Source organism: Solea solea, chromosome 21 (genome assembly GCF_958295425.1).
Source record: "Solea solea chromosome 21, fSolSol10.1, whole genome shotgun sequence".
NCBI classification, from domain to species: Eukaryota; Metazoa; Chordata; class Actinopteri; order Pleuronectiformes; family Soleidae; genus Solea; species Solea solea.
Genome location: NC_081154.1, coordinates 2,854,852 through 2,873,438, shown reverse-complemented (window position 1 = coordinate 2,873,438; position 18,587 = coordinate 2,854,852). Strand labels below are relative to the sequence as shown.

The following is an 18,587-nucleotide window of genomic DNA, read 5'->3' as shown; positions in this document are numbered from 1 at the left end:
CAACAAGAGACTGTGTTCAGCTCGGGCTTTGCTGCACAGCCAGCAGGACGACACGCTCATGGAGTCCTGGGACTCTCTCATCAAGTTCAACCAATGCCAGCGCGGACGCATCTCCAACATGAGCTTTGAAGGAGACATCTTCGATGAGTTTCTCCAGCGTCAGGGCCGCGGTCCGTCCACAGTCCCGGTCAACCCGTCCACAGCACCCAGAAGCCCACTCTCCTCCTTGACGGCCCAGGGGTCTCTGTGCGATGCCCACGATGACGATCCATCGATGGAGCAGGAGGACGAGTTTGAAATCCCCGTGCTGCCACAGGGCCAAAGACTGGTGATCAGCATCCTGTCCACTTGGGGGGATCGCCACTACGTGGGCCTCAATGGCCTGGAGGTGTTCAGCTCCAGCGGAGAGCCTCTCCGACCGACTCACATTCACGCCGATCCTCCAGACATTAACATTCTCCCTGCGTACGGCAAAGACCCCCGCATTGTTACCAACCTCATTGACGGCATTAATCGCACACAGGACGACATGCACCTGTGGTTGGCCCCGTTCACCCCTGGTCGCAACCACACCATCTTCCTGGATTTCGGGGCTCCCTTTCAAGTGGCCATGATCCGAGTGTGGAACTACAACAAGTCGCGCATCCACTCTTTCCGTGGGGTGAAAGAGGTGGAAATGCTCCTGGATGGAAGGTGCATCTTCAGAGGAGAGATTGCCAAAGCTTCAGGGACTCTGTCTGGAGGTAACCGAGCACAATAGCATCACTGTTGTTTCTGTTGTTTCTGTTGTTTTTTTCCTTGTTGTGCTTTGATCAACTTTTTCCTCTTTCCTCACACGGTTGTTTTGTCAGAGCTGGACCAGTTTGGCGACACCATCCTGTTCACCACCGACGATGACATCCTGGAGGCCATGTCTCATTATGACGAAACGTTCCTCAGTGAAGGTGAGGGTGGCGAGAGCCAGGTGTATGAAGAGGAGCTGCAGAGACCACGCACTGCCGATGGAGAGGGAGAGGAAAGGCCCTTCACTCAGGCCGGGTTCAGAGAGGAAGACCTCACTGTGAGTGCAGGATTTCATTTTTATTTATTTGTTTAGATCAGCTTCACTCTTGATAAATGCTTAACTAAGTCATTTTCCTTAGATGAAACTTCACCTCAATCCCACTGTGAGCCAGTGTGAGGAAAACATGGATCATATTCCCGGCATGTACACTGGAAAGTGTGAGTATCACGTGTTCCTCTTTACCTTCTTTTCTTACTTGTGTGTTTTTTCTCTGGATATTTTTTTAAATCACCGTCTCTCAGTCCTTAGACTGGAGCTGCTGTTGACTTGGGGTGACTCGCACTACATGGGCCTGACTGGATTGGAGGTGGTGGGGAAAGATGGAGAGAGTTTACCCGTAGACCTCAGTATGATGAGTGCTTCACCCAGCGACCTCAACGACCTGCCCGAGTATGGACACGACCTGCGCACACTTGATAAGTACGCATGCAACTCTAATGAACAATCTGCTGCCTCCACCAAACACTGCACGCACACTGACTCTTTTTTATTATTTATTATCCAGGCTCATTGATGGTCACAACATCACCACCGATGACCAGCACATGTGGCTGATCCCTTTCTCCTATGGAGAACCCCACACCCTGAACATCACCTTCAACAAGGCCCAAACCATAGCTGGACTCCGTATCTGGAACTACAACAAGTCTCCCGAGGACTCGTACAGAGGGGTGAGACACTTGATAATCATCATTTTTACAGCAAATTTTACTCTTTTGAGTAAAAACAGACCTAAATGAGTTTTTACTAAGAAGGTGAAGCCGTCACAGAACACGGAACAGTTGCTGAAAATAAGAGTTATATGTGCAGTGTTTAACAATATGATACTGAAGATGCAGAACTGTAAAGAATTAATGCTGAAGATTAAATACAAACACATAAACAGACTGGAAATATCCACACGTTTGCTTCAGGTGAAGGTGATTCACGTGTCCCTGGACGACGCTCCGATCTCCCCAGCGGGCGGGTTCCTGATCAGGAAAGGTCCGGGCAACTGTCACTTTGACTTTGCGCAGGAGATCCTCTTCGTGGACTTCCTCCAGACGTCCACGTACAACAAGAGTGCCCACGACTACCACAAGTAGGAGCTGCGGTTTGCATGTGCTTGTGTTCATATTTCAGCAGAAAATGTTAACCTTTTTTCTTTCTTAAATTCATGTTGTTTTGTTTTTATTTGAAGAAGAATCAGTAAGAAACAAGAGGAGGCCAGCATGGACTATGAAGCACCCATCATGCCCAGTGGATGTATCCTTTGTCTCATTTGAGCTCAGCCAAATCGCCCCCCACGTGTGTGTTGTAAGTAATCGTTTGGTATTTGCAAATGAAAGGAAGAGATTATTTTTTTTTAGGTTAAGGCCACATAAACACATCTGCATACTTTGCTGTTGTCTGCTAACCGTCTCTTGTGGTCCAGTCGCCTACAGCTAACCACAGAAGACGAGTATGACCTCGATGACTGAGAACCTTCACAGACATGTTGTTTACTAACTTGAGAGAGAACAGAGATTAAGAATTTGAGATGTATTCTAGCCTTTCCTCTCTTTAAAGTAATAATGAAACGGTGTGTAAAACCGTTTCAGAATCACCAGGTGAATATATGTGTTATTAAATATTATAATATAATAAATATTATTTTGATGCTGTTACTGTTCGGCCAGTCTAAACACAACCTTTGTACTAAATGGTGAACAGTACCCAGGGTTTTTTATATGAACTATACCAGGTGGCCTGGCTTGTATATTCCTTGAACTTCAATCGTCAGTCATTTTTCAGCTGCAGCTGTTTACAACCTGGGGCGACCCGTACTACATCGGCCTCAACGGCCTCGAGTTCTACGACCAGAACCAGGAGAGGATCAGCCTCAGTGACAACAGTATCCTTCCCTTGTGTGTTCAGTAGCTTGAGGATTAGTGGTGTGAATCCACAGCTAATAAATTAAGATTACTACAAACGTTCTTCTTCTTTTACAGTTACAGAAATTGAACTTGTGGTTTATATTGTAGAAAGAGTTGATATTAGTGACTTTAGCTCTGCAGCTTCTACACAATGACTAAATGAGAAGATGGTAAATAACAGATACTGGATGAATAATAGCAGTCCATATTATTAAATGTCTGTACCTTAAAATTGTGTCCACCAGACATCGCTGCTTTTCCAGACAGTGTAAATGTGCTGGATAATGTGAGCGGTGACGTGAGGACTCCGGATAAATTAATAGATGGAGTCAACAGTACGCATGATGGAAGACACATGTGGCTGGCTCCGGTTCTCCCGGGACTGGTGAGCAAGTGTTTTTAAGAGAGTGTGACAACAGACTAGTCCGTGAGCACCGTGAGCACCAATCACAGCTTGTTATTGAACGTGTTGCTTGGTTCCCGTGTAGGTGAACCGTGTTTACGTCATCTTCGATCAGCCGGTGACCGTGTCCATGATCAAGTTGTGGAACTACTCTAAGACGCCACAGAGAGGAGTGAAGGAGTTTGGGGTAAAAGCAGCTCTCTCTGCTGTCAAATTACGTTTTTCCTTCACATCCAGAATGCAAACTCTGAATGTCTGCGTGTGTGTGTGTGCAGCTGCTGGTGGACGATCTCCTCGTGTATAACGGCATCTTGGACTGCGTGAGCCTTGTGTCGCGGGGCATTCTGCCTACCTGTGATCCTGTAGTGCCCTACCACACCATCCTGTTCACCGACAATGCTTACATTGTGCACCGTGAGAGAAACACTGTTATCAGGTACCCACGCTCTCTGAGACCCAGACCATATCATGTTATGTTATAACTTACTACTGCAAATGAATTCAAAAACATCAAATTCAAAAGGCAGCATTCATACTTCTCCATTTTCATTTAAAAGTACATTCTCATATGCCTACTTTGGTGTTTTGGAGAAGTTTAAAAACAGCAGACAGCTGTGCAGCTGTGATGTAGTATAGTTATAGTACAGACAGGCAAGAACTGAGACCTTTGTACCCACTTCCTGATTGGTTCCCATCAGCCACCACAACTCGGCTGTGACCGAAAAACTCAAGTGAAAACACGTATGCACTCAAGTTTGACCTCGTCAAGTTTGTAGCTCACATCAAACAGCTGCATAAGAGAGGATCCACTTCCTGTTTACACTGGTACACACATGCCCAGTGTACCTGAAGATAACCTCTGAAAAAGACACACATTGCCTCTGAATAAGAGATCGTTTTAAGCCAAATGAAAATGTATCGCGATGGATGGTTTGACATAGACAATACGTTCAAATCTCACTGCTTTTAGTAGAGAGTCATGTGCTCTTCTCCACTTCAGCCCCCATGGCAGCCGACACCTCCCACAGTGAGTAACAGAGCCAGTGTAAAGCCTGTGTCAGCACCTCCCTGTGGTCAATCCCCTGTACTGAAGAATCCTCCGGTGACTTGTAACTGTACCACACCCACGCCGCACCCCTCTCACCACATGTTTGACTGTGATGTCTGCCTTCTGTGACCTCCAACCCCCCCCAGCAGCATCTTTGAGCTCAAGGCCTGGGACCTTGAAGCTTCAAGCGTTGTCACCAGTCAGTCAGTCCTCCATTTTGTGTCGTTGTCGTTGTCGTCGTTGTTGTTGTTGTTGTCGTCTGTCTCAGATTCCAACAGAGGCAAACGGATTGAATGTCTCTGCGGCGTCTTCTCTTTCTTGCTCTGTTTGCAGTAATTATGTGGAGGACCAGGATGTGAAGATGATCAACGAGAACCAGGTCGTCCGCCACAACAAGAAGAAGCAGACGGCAGATCCGGGTGAGTCGGCCACACTTCACGTCAGAGGAAAACAATCTGTAAAATGGCAGCAGTCTAACCTAAAAAACGCTTGTTCTTCCTCAACACAGCTCTGCGACCTAAGACCTGCATGACTGACAGTGGGAAATATGGAAAGAGGAGGTACTGACAGAGAAATGGACCAGGCGGATTTTATCTTTTGGAAGAAAATTAGACAAAATTGAGGGGGCCCATGTATGTATGGCTGCTGACTCCCCCCCCGAGCCTCCACAGTGGAGGACAGACGCCGCACAGTTGGTTTTACACACCTGCGCACAGAGAGCGCCACAATAATGGCCACCCACACGTGCCGATTATCTGGAACACGTCGTACCTGTGTCGATGCCCCCATCCCTCAGTGCCAGGAGAAACCTGTGAAGGCTGCATTTTTACCAGCCCTATTATTGTGCCTCGTACTTTAAAACACTATATCTGTGGCTGCTACTTGTGACGTTTGTGCTGCACATATTATTAATAATGCTGCTTGTGGCATGTTGGGGGAACAAAAGAACACCCACATCAGGATAAGGCTATTTCTTACTGATTTTTATCCACTGACGGGTACGAGAACTGACCAACACTCCCGTCAGTGCACCAACCCACCAACCGTAATGCTATGCAGACCCTCATTTATATCCGTGAGTGATTTATAACTGTGAAATAAGTGTATTTCAAAGCCTGTGGATTTTGGAAGTGCTTCCACGGAGGTCTTATTAACCTTTGCAACGACGACTGTTGGTTGTGAAAAAAATCAATGAAAAAGTAAAATGTTTTTATCTGCTTAGCATCGGTTACAAAAAAAAACTTGTTTGTGGTACAAGTGACCTTTTCTTGAAGTTGCTACAACTATTTTAGGAGTTAAGGTGAAAATTCAAACTAAGAAAAACTTCTTATTATGCAAATACTATTAACTTACCTCAAATGGAGAAGCATAATCTATACAGAGGGATAAACGTGGTCCTACCGTCACTATAATACTTGGTGTTGTTACTTGTCATTCATTCAATATTTACTGTACTAACTTGTTGCATGGGAACGTTTCAGCATTAGCCAGTGATATCTTTAAATATTCCCTCCCCAACAAACATATGTACTCCTTACACTGGATGGGGAGTAAATTGTATATAAAATGCAGTTTTATGTATTTAATTTCCATTTCTGAGCAGCAGTAGCCACGATTACTCTGTTTCTCAGTCCTGGGGGCTGTTATCGTTTGTGTAATTTAGGTGTTTTGGAATATTTAATTAATTATTTTTCTAATCTTGTTCAAATGTGTATATTTGATGTCAGGTTTTATTTGATTGAATAAAGTTTAAAATACGCGTACACGACACATGTGAGTGACAGTGTCAGCTGTGAACACGTGATAACCCTTCAGTGTCCTCCACCTCACACACACACACACACACACACTCATTCCTCAATAAGCCAACATGTTTAATAATAATAAACCCTGGTGGAATTAAAAAAAACAACAACCGACGTTCATAAATATATCCTGAGATATTTTAATACAGAATTAGCTGAACATTTCATGATATTTGGAACAGGAATGACATTCAGTTTTCATTGTACTTGTGGAAAGGTGGCGATTTTCACCACGTACACAAACATAAGTCGTAAAGATTACATGTTGGAAGTTCAGCCACTTGGCGTGCTGGCTTAGATTTTTCCCGGGAAGGTTCCTTCCTCTCTCTGTTCATCCCATTTCTGGATCTAAGGGAGACACACATACACACACATACACACACACACACACACACACACAAAACATGGTATAACAATGATTATTTTCATAATAGATTAATCGGTCGGTTACTTTCTCCAATGTCAAACAACGTTGATCCTCAGAATTGAATGATTTATTTTTTATATGGAGCAATGAAACCAGAAAATATCCACATTTAATAAGCTGAAATGTTGTTATTTATTCATTTAGTAACCCATTAATTGTCTCTCAGCCCTATTCTGCACATTGACAACAAATTGCCAGCAGCTGACCCCCGATATTAACTTATCTGTTTACTATGGAAAATTATGGCCATACTGAAGGAAAATATAAAATATCAAGAATAATGTTGTAATATTATGACTTTTTTTTACAATTTCTGAGCGGCAGAAGCCTCCAAAAATGATGTGATATTTTAATTACGTCTTTACTTCAGTTTATTAACAATCAATACACCTTAAAGCACTGGGCCCTCTGTTGCACTGACTCCTTCTGGATCCAAAAAAATCTTAATTATCAAATAGTTTCTTGAGAACCAGCAGCAGACGGCCACTGTTGACCATTTCCTCCTCCACAAAAGAGAGGATTTCCTTCTCAGGTTCCTACACAATCTTTTCAAAGCCCTAACACTGATGCTAATGTGCCGAAAGATTGAAGCATTTCCTTGTTTGTGAAGCTCAGACGGAAATACAACTCCTGTCTCAGGTTGCAGCAGATCATCGTCTCACTTTATTCTTGTAATATTAGGACTTTAGGTCCATTTAGAGAAAAGCTGGTGTGGGTTCAATAGTTCAAACTGCTCCCTGTACGAATTGGCTCTGGTTAAAAGTTGGAATTTCCCAGTGTCTGTAAGTCAAAACACATTGTGTTGTTTTGATTCTCATTACTGTGCAGGAATGCGAGGGACGATAAAAAGTTGTTTGACCCACACTAAACAAACTCGGCCCACATGGAGAGAGGGGGAGTAGCACACATATGTTCAGTCGAAAAAAAACACTTTGGAAAAGTAAAAAGTTATTAATTTACCCAGGCCGAGGGGCAGAGTGATTTGGAGACCCTCCTGTACCATTCACACGGTAATGTGTCTTGTCCTTTGGCGGTCAGCGCTTTCTGACAGCGATGATAGTCTATTAATAGACAGACAACAACAATGAGTATTTAAAACATGAGGAAGAGTCAACACAACAAAAATCTCAATCTTACTTAACTCCGTTTACAATGTGATAACATAATATTGGAACACCATCTTCTTTAATCTACTGCGGAGAAAACTCCAGTGGAACGTCATAATCTGATTAAAATGTGCATGTCTAGACACTGACTAAAATCAGAATACTTCACTTCTCTTATTCAGACTTATTGCTTGTCTGAAAATTATTCATTAAAAAGACGGCTTATTATTCTTATTCACATTACATCTACTTTCTTACAAACTCCAGTGGGACATTATGATCTGATTAAGATGTACATGTACACATTGTCTACACAGCGTGACACAAATCACAACACCTCACATCTTAATCAGATTACTAAGCATGACCTTACTTGGTATAAATATTGGAATGTTGCTTGTCTTTTAAAGTTTCTATGTATATATAAGTTGATTTTAGGTATAATGGTGGAAGAGCAACAGTCTTCTTACCCACATAGTTGACCCAGCAGTTCCTGGTCTGGTTCTGGTTGGGGAATCTGGCGTCAAAGGGAGCGGTGCGGTAGTTCTCCAGTTTGGTCTTAATGTCCTCAGCCATTGTCACCGCTGTCAGGAGAGACAACAACAATACACGTGTGTATTTGTCAATAACTTTATATATGAAGGCACAAGACACTGAGATGCTTTCTTCTAATAATAATAATGACAATAACAACAGCAGGTATGATAGAACACAGGAAATTGTTTTGTTGCCCTTTGATCCGTGTGTGACGTCATAAATGTTTTGTTAACAAATAACAACAAGAAAGAGGAAAAAAACAAGGAAGTAATATGGTTCTTTTACTGCTCCTTTGTGATGTACATTACATTACAAGTATTTATTTATTTTCTGTTTTCACAACTGTGGCTTACAGTGCTGTTTTTCCAAATGTGCCATATTTCTCAATAAAAATATTCCAAAAAAATAAAAAAATAACAAGACTAATAAAAAAATTAATCTGAATCAATACTATTGGGCCGCCATTTTAATTGAAATGTCACTCAAGGTCAACTCAGGAGAGCAAAAACATCATACACAGCAGACAGCTGAGGGAATAAAGTGCCTGCACACGCACACACACACACACACGGGTTCAGATGCATGGTAAAGCGCATATACAGTTGCAGGTGTGTGTGTGTGTGTGTGTGTGCGCTGTGACAGCTTCGAGCTAAGCTTTCAGCTTGAAGCTATTTTGGGGAAATAATTTGGTGCATGCACCTGAATGCTGCTGCTAATAACCAATATTTTACACCGAGTCTAATTTAACACAACACATCCATTCATATATATTTATATAGTAAAATATCGGACTATAGAGTTTGTCAACGTCAAAATTCAACTTCCTCTCCACCCCAAAAGAGTGCGCGTTAATCGATATTGGCAATATATTATCAATATCAATATATATATATGTATATATATAGCCTCGTTCACCTCGAGCAGGCCTTTAGAAGCACACAAAACACAGGTTCCACTGCAGTTGTTTGTTAATATACGAGTATCGTTAGAAACACGGAGTCAAATGAGGTCGAGGTGAGAGGAAACATACACACATGCGGAAACCTCACGTCACATCCAGACGTGGCGGCAGCTTCGCCTTTTCATTCTGTTTTTTTGAGTCACTCTGTTACTAATTTCTCGAGATATTCACATTTAGCCTTTTTAAAATGAAATGTATTAACGAAAATAATAGATAAAGAAGGTACACGTTACCTTTTTTTGCCGCAGTCGCTGGCTCTAGCTCTTATTGTGACTTTTATACCGGGTGTGTGTGTCGTTATTCTGATATGTGTGTGTGTGTGTGTGTGTGTGTGTGGGAGGGAGTGAGAGCGTGCGCACCACGCGACGTTGTATCCGTGCAGTAGTATCGTGATGGTATGGCGGACTCGGGTCACATTGAAGTGAAGTGTAGACACACCTGTGACACACACACTCTGAACATAATATGTATATATATGTATATAAGTGTGTACATTTATTTCCTGCGTCACGCTGTAGTGACTTGATCTTAAATGCGGAAGCATTCTGCCTTTCATTTTAGTTGACTTTTAGTTTCTGTGTGTTTTTATTGCTCTTTGCCCTGTAGCTTGAGTGATGAACAACAACAGCACACATTGTGGGACTGTAAAAACGACACTGGGTCAAACAGATGATGATGATGATGATGATGATGGGCAAGTCCAGGAATAGTTACAGCTGTGCTAGAACCGCTGCAACACGTGTTGAAGCTGTCATAGACATAGATTTGACTAGTAATGTAATTCAATTTTGACTCAAAGAGATACTGCTAATCAAAACGCATTTGAGTATATATATAACGTAGTCTGACTAAGACAGGCAATCGGACAACTTGCGGAATTCAGACTTTTTGGAGCATGTGCAGAAAGCCAAGTTCACCTAAGTATATACATGTAGGAGTAATCAGACTATGAAGCGCATTATCCAGGTATGTTAGTCCGACTAAGCCAGCTCAATTTCAGTCAGACATGTTTATATGACATTAGGAAAACCAATTTGTTGTCTTAGTCTGACTAAAGATCGGACTTTTAACATGCATGTAAACACACTGACTGTCAAGTGAAGTGTTTTCAGGTGAAGATACTGCACAAAGTGAGGCAGAATAATAAACATAAACAACAACAACAATCATCAGAAGTTAGGCACTGCAGCTTTAATTTAAGGGAACTTGAAGTGGAATTACAATTAGTCATAATTTAGTTGCAAATATTATTATTATTATTTTTTAAATCGTCACACATGAATCTAAAAAATATATCTTTGTGCACAGAGGAATGAAGCTGATGTCTCTAATCAGTGGCGTATTGCTCGAAATGAATCCCACTCCTCTGGTCCAGTGGACTCTCCTCCTCCAGCTCCAGTGCCAGCGCCAGCTCCAGTGCCAGCGCCAGCTCCGTGCCTTTTCCTCCCCAGGAAAAGTGCGATCTGCGGCGGGCTGAGTGTTTCGTCGTGAGCTGATTGTTTCCTTACAAGAATCTACTTCCCGTTCTCCTGAAGTCATTCACGGTCACGGACTGACGCCCTGCCATTATTCACGCGGTAAACTGTGCGGTCCAGCCCACGTAGTACGTGACTGGCTCCAGTGTGCCCATGGACATCTTCAGCCAACGCAGTTAGTGCTTTCTAACGCTAGAGGGCGACACAGACTTTTATACTGATCATGGTGGGTGGGGTATTTATATATACAGCGCTTGCTTTTCTCTCCTTTTACATTTACTATAAATTACATGCACTTATTCATGTAATTATTGTTTTGACTGACTTTATTACGTTTTGTATATATATTGCCTTTGCTGTAAATGTTTATCTTGTCCTAATGACCTTATGTTTGAGTTTTTCCATCAACTCATCGAAACTCATTCACTGCAGCCCACAGGTGAGCCTCAGACATGGATATAAAAATTAGTTATGCACGATATATCGGTACTGGCAGATATTGGCTTTGAAATGTATTATCGAATATCAGCAAACACCAGGATCTGCCGATATGACTAATGAATACAACAGTAGACTAAGTAGGCCGCTACCTCCTTGATTTATATGCTGGCTCCCTCTACAACTTTTATTTATTTTACATTTATTGATTTTGTTCAATGGCGGAAATGTAGCTATAGTAGGCAAAATATTATATTATCATGTTTGACGTAATATTGACTAGTAAAAACTGAATCGCACCCGTAACTGTAGTTTTCACTAGTAAAAACTGAATTATAGATATCCGTGACATCATTTTGACTAATGAAAATCGAATTACGGATATCTGTGACCTCATTTTGACTAGTTCAAACTGAATCACGGAAATCTGACGTCATTTTGACTGGTAAAAACAAAATTACACACACCTGTCTCCTCATTTTGACAAGTAGAAACTGAATTGCACCATAACTATAGTTTTCACAAGTAAAACCTGACTTGCAGATAGCTGTGATGTCATACATGTCATTTTGACTAATACAAATCGAATTACAGATAGCCATGACGTCATTTTGACTAGTCAAAACTGAATGACGGATATCTGTGACCTCATTTTGACTCGTTAAAACTGAATCACGGATATCTGACGTCATTTTTGACGAGTAAAAACCGAATTACGATATCTGTGACAGACTGAATTGCAAATATCTAAAAACTGTAGTGTTCACTAGTAAGAATGACGTTTCATATATTGGTAGTGAATATCCTGTGTAGCGATTAAACGTTAAAACCGCCTGCCATGGGCCTCAGAAGTTTGAAGTGTCGTCCGCCGCCCTTAGCGTTTGTGAACCGCTACTCTGACGTCACTTCCATAACAGAACGGAAATTCGTGAATCTACGAAACAGAGGAAAGCTGCGAGGGGTGATGCCTGGCCGTGTACATTATCAAATCACGTAATCTTAAATACCGCGGAGCTGTTTTCAGTTTCCTACGTCTAATAAGGCGCCGCCGACGGAAGACGGAATGTCTGCCCAAGCTCAAATGAGAGCGCTGCTCGACCAGCTGATGGGAACAGCGAGGGACGGTGAGTTGCCTTAGCATGCTAGCTGAGCTAGCTTTAGCCAAGATGGAGCCACTGCTGAGGCTGGCTGGTGTTGGCGTGTTATGGACAGACCTGCATGAATGGATGTGTTTCTGAGGGCTGTGTAAAACACGTTAGACCACAGAAAGTCACCAAAAACTGATTTACTTTGGGATTTAGTGTTTGCATCCACTTTGGCACAGTTACATTTAGACTATTTTGTTTCGATTTTACCGCCTTTAGCCAAATAGCTAGCTCGTGGCTAATCTCGTTTGTGTTAGGATCCTTACCTTTCAGCTTTGCAATTAATGCATAACGCCCACCGTGTTATGACAACGTCATTTGTGTGTTTTGGGTTACAAACGGAGATGAATGTAGTGCAAGAATACGGGGAGCATGTTTTGTCAATGTCCCATATCAAATAATGCTCACAATACAGAATCACTTTGTATTACACCACTACTCACCCCATGAGCACTGTGAGAATAAGGGGACTATGCTCTAGTATAATGGATTATAAAACAGTTGTAAGAAAAGATAAGAGAGTCCTTTATTAGTCATGCAATGGGGACATGTACAGCAGCAAGGACAGTTAAGATAAAGGTAATAAATAATAAACATGCATGTTCACATCTGTGAATGTACAACACATCATTTAAAAAAAACAAAAAAAACAGTACGTTATAGATATTAATTTGCCAGAATATATACATTATGAGCTTGATGTTTACAGTAGCACATATCTATGGGCAGCATGTTTTCTGTTGCTTGACAACAATTTGCTGAACGACAGCACATTTTCTGTATGATAGAAGAGCAGTCGCAGCAAAGAGGTGGAAATGAAGTTATAAACTCAAACTGATCTGTCTATGAACAATCACCCAGCAGTGTAAAAGACTCATTTAGAAGACTATGGCTGTAATTTAAAAAGAATCATGCAGTGGGAAGCCCCATCTCAGTGCAACGCTATATACATAAATATATATTTATATATATATATTATTTTTTCTCCTTGTGTCATGACGATTAATCATTATTAATGTTATTATTAATTAATGTGTATTGAAATTGTCTTTACAGTTTGATATAACAATCAAAATCAGCTGAAGAACATGTAACCGCAGCTGTCGTATAAGAGATTGGATACATTTATGCTACGTAATGTGAACGTACCCAAATTGCACTTGCTTATTTACAAAAAGCCACTCCTAAATAATTAATTAAGGTATTGTTTTTTTTTTTTAAATGGGTGTCAGCCATTTGGATGTAAATACTAAAAGAAAAGTCAAATTGTCGTTGGTTGATTGAAATGCAGCCCTGTGGATTCTCTTTTAACAAGTTAATCCAATCTATACAGTAAGAGTGAGTTTGTGTGGTGAGTTTGTGGTTGTCTGTGTGATGAGATTGATATTAAATTCTTCCCATACATATGTTGCATACAAACTGAACAATTGTGGCCCCTTTATTTTATTCATTAAGGTTCAGTGTATCTTTGCCAGCCTACATCAATCTGCAAAGGAGTTGCAGAAAAGCCTCATGTTCATCGAGCCGTGAGTCACACATAATTTTTAAAGCTGTTATGATGAATATCCAAACAATTTGTTTGCCTTGCGGAAGTTAATGTAGCCTTTTTTGTAATCACTCAGATGAGTACATTTTCAGTGGCACTTGAATTATATTTTTGGAGTAGTACTGTATTATACAGTCTGAGCTAAGACGCCTGGTCGCGCTGAATTCAAACGAGCATTTTTCCATTAGACGTCTGTTGTCAGAAGGCAATTTTAGCAAACAGTCGAAAACAAAACCTTTGCACACATCATTTACACTCTGACTTGTGTATGACTCCCAACTTCTTACTACAGGTATGGGCAAGAAAACTGTTCCCATTTATACTTTTCTACAGCGGGTTTAAAATTCTGCAGCTGAGGTCTTGAAGATGCAGAAGGGTACAGTATGTGGTGCAGATCGCAGTGTGTATAAACTACATTTTTTCCTTGGTTTTCTTTTTGTATTTTTGTTGTTCAATGATGTGTATTTTTAAGGGCTTGGCTGGAACTTTTGTCTGAATTGTTTATTTTTCTTGTTACAGATTTACTAGTAGGCTTTCCTGCATAGTCAATTTTTCAACTGACATGTAATTAAAAAAAAAACATAGTCAAATCATAGTAGTTCTGTCCAGATTAAGTAAAATTAAATAACAAATTACCATGGACTAATATTTTGTCCTTTGCTTAATCCTTTGGATGCTCCATGCTAAGACTGGCTGTTGAGCCTGATGAAAGTTAAGCTGAGTGGAGAGATTCTAATATTTCCACGAGGTTTGGGTAAGCGCACCAAGACGTCAAGAATGACATGACAGTCACATGTAACTCCTACAGTGTTAACGCTTAAATAAACTCATTCCCTAGATGCACAGTTAATTCATTATGTGTAAATGTGTTACACAAATTAAGTAAAAAAAAAAAAAATGTTGAAACACTGGCAATTGGAAATATAATAATTTAAGTAAAGAACTGGATGACCTCGCATATACTGCCAAGTATGTAAGGTCCTTCTCACTGGTTGATTGTTTGGATTGTTTCAGGAGATGAGACGAGGCAGAGGGTCAAGTTCACTGACGAGCGGGTCTGCAAAAGTCATCTTCTCAACTGCTGTCCACATGACATCCTGTCTGGAACTGTAAGTGTGCTACACTTAAGCATAGCCAGTATATCTAATTAAATATGCTTTTCAATGTATTAAATCACACATGTATGTGAAGTTATAAACTCTAAAACATCCCCAATTTCTATTTGTGTCATGTGTGTTGTTGATGTTGTGGTGTTTAGCGCATGGACCTGGGAGAGTGCACGAAGATCCATGACCTGGCTCTTCGGGCAGATTATGAAATTGCCTCCAAGGATAAAGATCTGTTCTTTGAGCTTGATGTAAGTGATGTCTCTCTATTTAAAAAAAAAAAATTACATGCATGTTGGTTGTATAACTCACTGTTTTAGTCATTTTGTTCACTGAACATCACATGCATTGTTGTTCTCCACTGTGGTGCCTTAGTAATTCAGAAGTTACTTGTCATCACCAGATTACACTTATAAAATAACCTTGGTGATACCAAGCACTTCAGACAGCATGCATAAAGTGATAACATGAATATGTAGGTCCAAAGAAATGGCCGTCAGTGAATTCCAGACCTGACTTAAAAATGTACATGAAGCAACATTTCCTTATCTAGTTATTTAGGTTGTATAAGACGGCATTTACATTGTTTGGTTGAGATTGACCAAGTCCTTAAAAGCAATTGCCACAAGCAACCAAGGCTCACAGTTATAATTCTGCTAGTTTTACTTGTTCAGGGAACCTTCACCTCTCTTCTCCCTGAACAAGCTTTAACAGATTTTACTTTCCTGGCAGCTCTTCTGTCAAAAGTTAATTAGCTGAACTGTTTGCATTTAAAAGCAATCAAAGCTATTAGCATTACGAGATCACACTGCTGCTCTTGATCATTATTCTTTTGTCAAATTCTCTCGCTCTGAAAAGGCGGTCGATCACCTGGAGTCATTCATTGCCGACTGTGACCGGAGGACGGAGCTAGCCAAGAAGCGCCTTGCGGAAACCCAAGAGGAGATCAGCGCTGAGGTGGCAGCAAAGGTGAGGTCTTTGAATTTACAAAGAATACAGTCTGAATCTACTTTTTTTTTTTTTTTACACACTCCTGTTTTTATGCAGTCAATGGCAAGATGTCAGGTTTGTTGTTGTGCGCTGTGTTATAGGCAGAGAAAGTTCATGAGCTGAACGAGGAGATAGGAAAGCTCCTGGCCAAGGCTGAGCAGCTTGGCGCTGAGGGAAACGTGGACGAGGCCCAGAAGGTTCTGCAGGAAGTAGAGAAGGTTCGCACCAGGAAGAAGGATGCAGAGGTAAGAGAGATTCCAGCTTTGTGTGGGACATTCTTTTAATGTTGATTAATTCAAATTTCTCAACTTGCGCCACTCTTTTCTATTTTGTAGGAAGAGTACAGAAACTCGATGCCGGCCTCCAGCTTCCAGCAGCAGAAGCTTCGAGTGTGCGAGGTATGCTCCGCTTACCTGGGTCTCCATGACAACGACCGCCGTTTGGCAGACCATTTTGGTGGGAAGCTTCACCTGGGCTTCATCCAGATCAGAGAGAAACTGGACCAACTAAAGGTACATTTCAGCCTCTTTCACCAACGTAAACCCAGAAATTCAACACGCAGCTGATTACTACAAAATGTCCAGGGTCTTGAAGTTTGAATAGTGTTTTTACCACTAATTACTAATTTGTGTCTTTTTTTTATTTATTTTTATCAGAAAACTGTGGTTGAAAAGCAGGAGAAAAGGAACCAGGAGCGCTTGAAGAGACGAGAAGAGAGGGAGAAAGAGGAAAGGATGAAGAAAAGGTGAGTACAGAGATTATAATCCTGGGAGTTCATACACCGTAAAGCATTTTAGATCTGTGTCTTAATTTTCCCTGTGCTTATTATTGCAGGACCAGATCACGCAGCAGAGAGCATAAAAGGTAAGAAGTGTGTATCATCTGTAATTTAAGATGAGTTCCTGTAACGACACGACTCTCTTTGAGGTCAAAGTGTAACGTGTCACTTTGGTTAGGTCCCGCTCCCGTGACCGCAGGAGGCGGCGCTCACGCTCCACGTCACGAGACAAGCGCCGTTCACACTCGCGCTCCAGGGAGAGGAAGAGGCGGCACCGGAGCCGCTCCCGTTCCCGCAGTCGAGGCCACCGTCACAGCCACGAGCACGGCTCCAGACACAAGTAAATACACGGGGACTGTTCTTGAGAATAGAGTTTCTCCCTGTTATCTCATCGCTTTCTGAACATGTAGAAGCTCCGTAGCATTTTACTTGTATATAAGCACAAAATAGATTTCTTTGGTGTGTTAAGTAACTGAATAGCAGTTAGTTTTATATTTAGTTTCTTGACTCAAAAGTAAACTGTGATACTTTTGTTTGATGGTTGCAGGTCTATTAATCTTTGGTCCTTTAGTGTCTAGCAGACTACAGCATATGTAGCTCATTTTCTGCTGGGTGCTTCCACATGCGTCGCCTCACTGAATGTCTCCGGTCTCTCAGGTCTTCCAGGGACCGAGAGCGCTCATCCAGAGACCGGTCACGGGAGCGGGACAGGAGGGACGGCATGAACGGCAGGTCAGACTCTCGACGGGGAGAGGACAGGGACATGGGTGACATGTGAAGACGCGACCCCATCCACCACTGACACACACGTCTCCTCCTCCTCCTGTCTCTCTGGTTTTTAGTAACCTAATGTTTCAGTCTTTGCCTTGAATCCACCCCCCCCCGTCCTCCCGCCTGCCTCCTTTCTTTGCTTTAACAGTTACCACAGCCGACCCAGTGTACACACACACACACACACCTGAGATATCTCGTGGCGTCACTTGTCCAGCATCCAGATTTATCGGACTGCGTTTGGACGGCGGGGTGTAGTTGTTGATCCTTAGTGGCGTGTATCGTAATACCCACACCTGTGATTTGGTGGCTGTCTGTCAAACGCACCCCGTGTCTCGTTATTACAACCATGTCCCGAGAATCTGCTGGATTAAAGCATTAGAATGGAGTTTGTCCGTATTCTTTCAGTGGATGGTCTTTTGATACAGAATCTGTCTGTAAATACAGCGTGTTTCGGGCCTAAAGCTTCGTCCTATCTATATACTTTGTTTAAATCCCCATTGCCCCTGCTTTGACTGCAGTCCTTGAATGTTTGTCTACATTTAGTCTCCTGTACTTTGCTGATGTTTGAGGATGTGGATTCACAATGAAGGTCTATTTTTAATTTGGTCATAGAATCATCCTTTCCGTCACATTGTCCATTATTTTTATTTCAAATCATGTTTGATTTTATGCTGCCAGTGAGTGAAGAGAAACTGTTAAGTTTGGCCAGTGCAGGTAAATGCGTTGTTTTTAATTTGTATCGGTAGCAAACATTGAGTTCTGTTTAAAAAAAATAAAAAAAAAATAAAGATTTGTGATGATGATAATAAATGGAATCTTAAGCGTCAGTGTTGGCATGTGACACAGTAGCTTCAGAAGAACATTGGAAAATCAGTGCTGAAAAAAAAATGTGTACACCTTGTGTCAAGTCAAAAGTAATGATTTTTTTTTTGGCCCATTTTGGACAAATTCCTTTTGAGTAGATTTCTACTTGAATGCAGACAGATTTGTTTTGCTTTACCTAATGTGGAGTCATTTGTTTATGTTTAGCTGGACAGCTTTCTTTAAAATCTCAATAAAAAAAAAAACTCCTACCATTTTATTTATCGGT

At 41.5% G+C, this 18,587-nt stretch overlaps 3 protein-coding genes across 8 annotated transcripts in view; 2 read left to right on the top strand and 1 right to left on the bottom strand.

The window, feature by feature from the left end:
• Positions 1 to 6,179, top strand: part of LOC131448549 (katanin-interacting protein) — a 15,171-nt gene extending 8,992 nt beyond the window's left edge. Inside the window, exons 16-29 of the mRNA XM_058621117.1 lie at positions 21 to 743; positions 852 to 1,060; positions 1,143 to 1,221; positions 1,306 to 1,483; positions 1,569 to 1,734; positions 1,978 to 2,144; positions 2,247 to 2,308; positions 2,826 to 2,936; positions 3,204 to 3,343; positions 3,447 to 3,548; positions 3,637 to 3,797; positions 4,362 to 4,388; positions 4,743 to 4,828; positions 4,918 to 6,179. Of these exons, the coding sequence (XP_058477100.1) occupies positions 21 to 743; positions 852 to 1,060; positions 1,143 to 1,221; positions 1,306 to 1,483; positions 1,569 to 1,734; positions 1,978 to 2,144; positions 2,247 to 2,308; positions 2,826 to 2,936; positions 3,204 to 3,343; positions 3,447 to 3,548; positions 3,637 to 3,797; positions 4,362 to 4,388; positions 4,743 to 4,828; positions 4,918 to 4,976 (2,270 nt within the window). The 3' untranslated portion in view covers positions 4,977 to 6,179. The remainder of the gene's footprint in view (positions 1 to 20; positions 744 to 851; positions 1,061 to 1,142; positions 1,222 to 1,305; positions 1,484 to 1,568; positions 1,735 to 1,977; positions 2,145 to 2,246; positions 2,309 to 2,825; positions 2,937 to 3,203; positions 3,344 to 3,446; positions 3,549 to 3,636; positions 3,798 to 4,361; positions 4,389 to 4,742; positions 4,829 to 4,917) is intronic.
• A 151-nt stretch (positions 6,180 to 6,330) lies between these two features.
• Positions 6,331 to 9,614, bottom strand: LOC131448548 (cytochrome c oxidase subunit 6B1). Of its 2 annotated transcripts, none has more exons than XM_058621114.1 (4): positions 9,479 to 9,614; positions 8,218 to 8,331; positions 7,602 to 7,702; positions 6,331 to 6,562 (listed from the first exon to the last, which is right to left on the bottom strand). In XM_058621114.1, exons 2-4 carry the CDS (start codon positions 8,321 to 8,323, stop codon positions 6,509 to 6,511), a joined length of 261 nt encoding a protein of 86 aa, XP_058477097.1. In that variant the 5' UTR covers positions 8,324 to 8,331; positions 9,479 to 9,614; the 3' UTR covers positions 6,331 to 6,508. The 2 variants fall into 2 exon arrangements, with proteins under 2 accessions (XP_058477097.1, XP_058477098.1); XM_058621115.1 differs by lacking the exon at positions 9,479 to 9,614 and adding an exon at positions 9,200 to 9,222.
• A 2,463-nt stretch (positions 9,615 to 12,077) lies between these two features.
• luc7l (LUC7-like (S. cerevisiae)) lies at positions 12,078 to 18,578 on the top strand. Of its 5 annotated transcripts, XM_058620739.1 has the most exons (12): positions 12,083 to 12,282; positions 13,759 to 13,829; positions 14,142 to 14,603; positions 14,864 to 14,958; positions 15,108 to 15,206; positions 15,814 to 15,924; positions 16,047 to 16,190; positions 16,281 to 16,457; positions 16,602 to 16,690; positions 16,780 to 16,809; positions 16,902 to 17,063; positions 17,381 to 18,578. In XM_058620739.1, exons 3-12 carry the CDS (start codon positions 14,555 to 14,557, stop codon positions 17,499 to 17,501), a joined length of 1,077 nt encoding a protein of 358 aa, XP_058476722.1. In that variant the 5' UTR covers positions 12,083 to 12,282; positions 13,759 to 13,829; positions 14,142 to 14,554; the 3' UTR covers positions 17,502 to 18,578. The 5 variants fall into 5 exon arrangements, with proteins under 5 accessions (XP_058476720.1, XP_058476722.1, XP_058476721.1 ...); XM_058620738.1 differs by having other exon boundaries at positions 13,759 to 14,603; XM_058620737.1 differs by lacking the exons at positions 13,759 to 13,829; positions 14,142 to 14,603 and having other exon boundaries at positions 12,078 to 12,282.
• Positions 18,579 to 18,587: the final 9 nt, after the last annotated feature.

Excerpts from the sequence above, each read along its gene's own strand:
- LOC131448548 (XM_058621114.1), bottom strand. The coding sequence starts at position 8,323 with ATGGCTGAGGACATTAAGACCAAACTGGAGAACTACCGCACCGCTCCC. Across the intron at positions 7,703-8,217 it reads CTGCTGGGTCAACTATGTGG|ACTATCATCGCTGTCAGAAA; the intron begins GTAAGAAGACTG and ends GTCTATTAATAG. Across the intron at positions 6,563-7,601 it reads CACTCTGCCCCTCGGCCTGG|ATCCAGAAATGGGATGAACA; the intron begins GTAAATTAATAA and ends TGTCTCCCTTAG.
- luc7l (XM_058620737.1), top strand. The coding sequence starts at position 12,222 with ATGTCTGCCCAAGCTCAAATGAGAGCGCTGCTCGACCAGCTGATGGGA. Across the intron at positions 14,959-15,107 it reads ATGACATCCTGTCTGGAACT|CGCATGGACCTGGGAGAGTG; the intron begins GTAAGTGTGCTA and ends TGTGGTGTTTAG. Across the intron at positions 16,810-16,901 it reads CGCAGCAGAGAGCATAAAAG|GTCCCGCTCCCGTGACCGCA; the intron begins GTAAGAAGTGTG and ends CACTTTGGTTAG.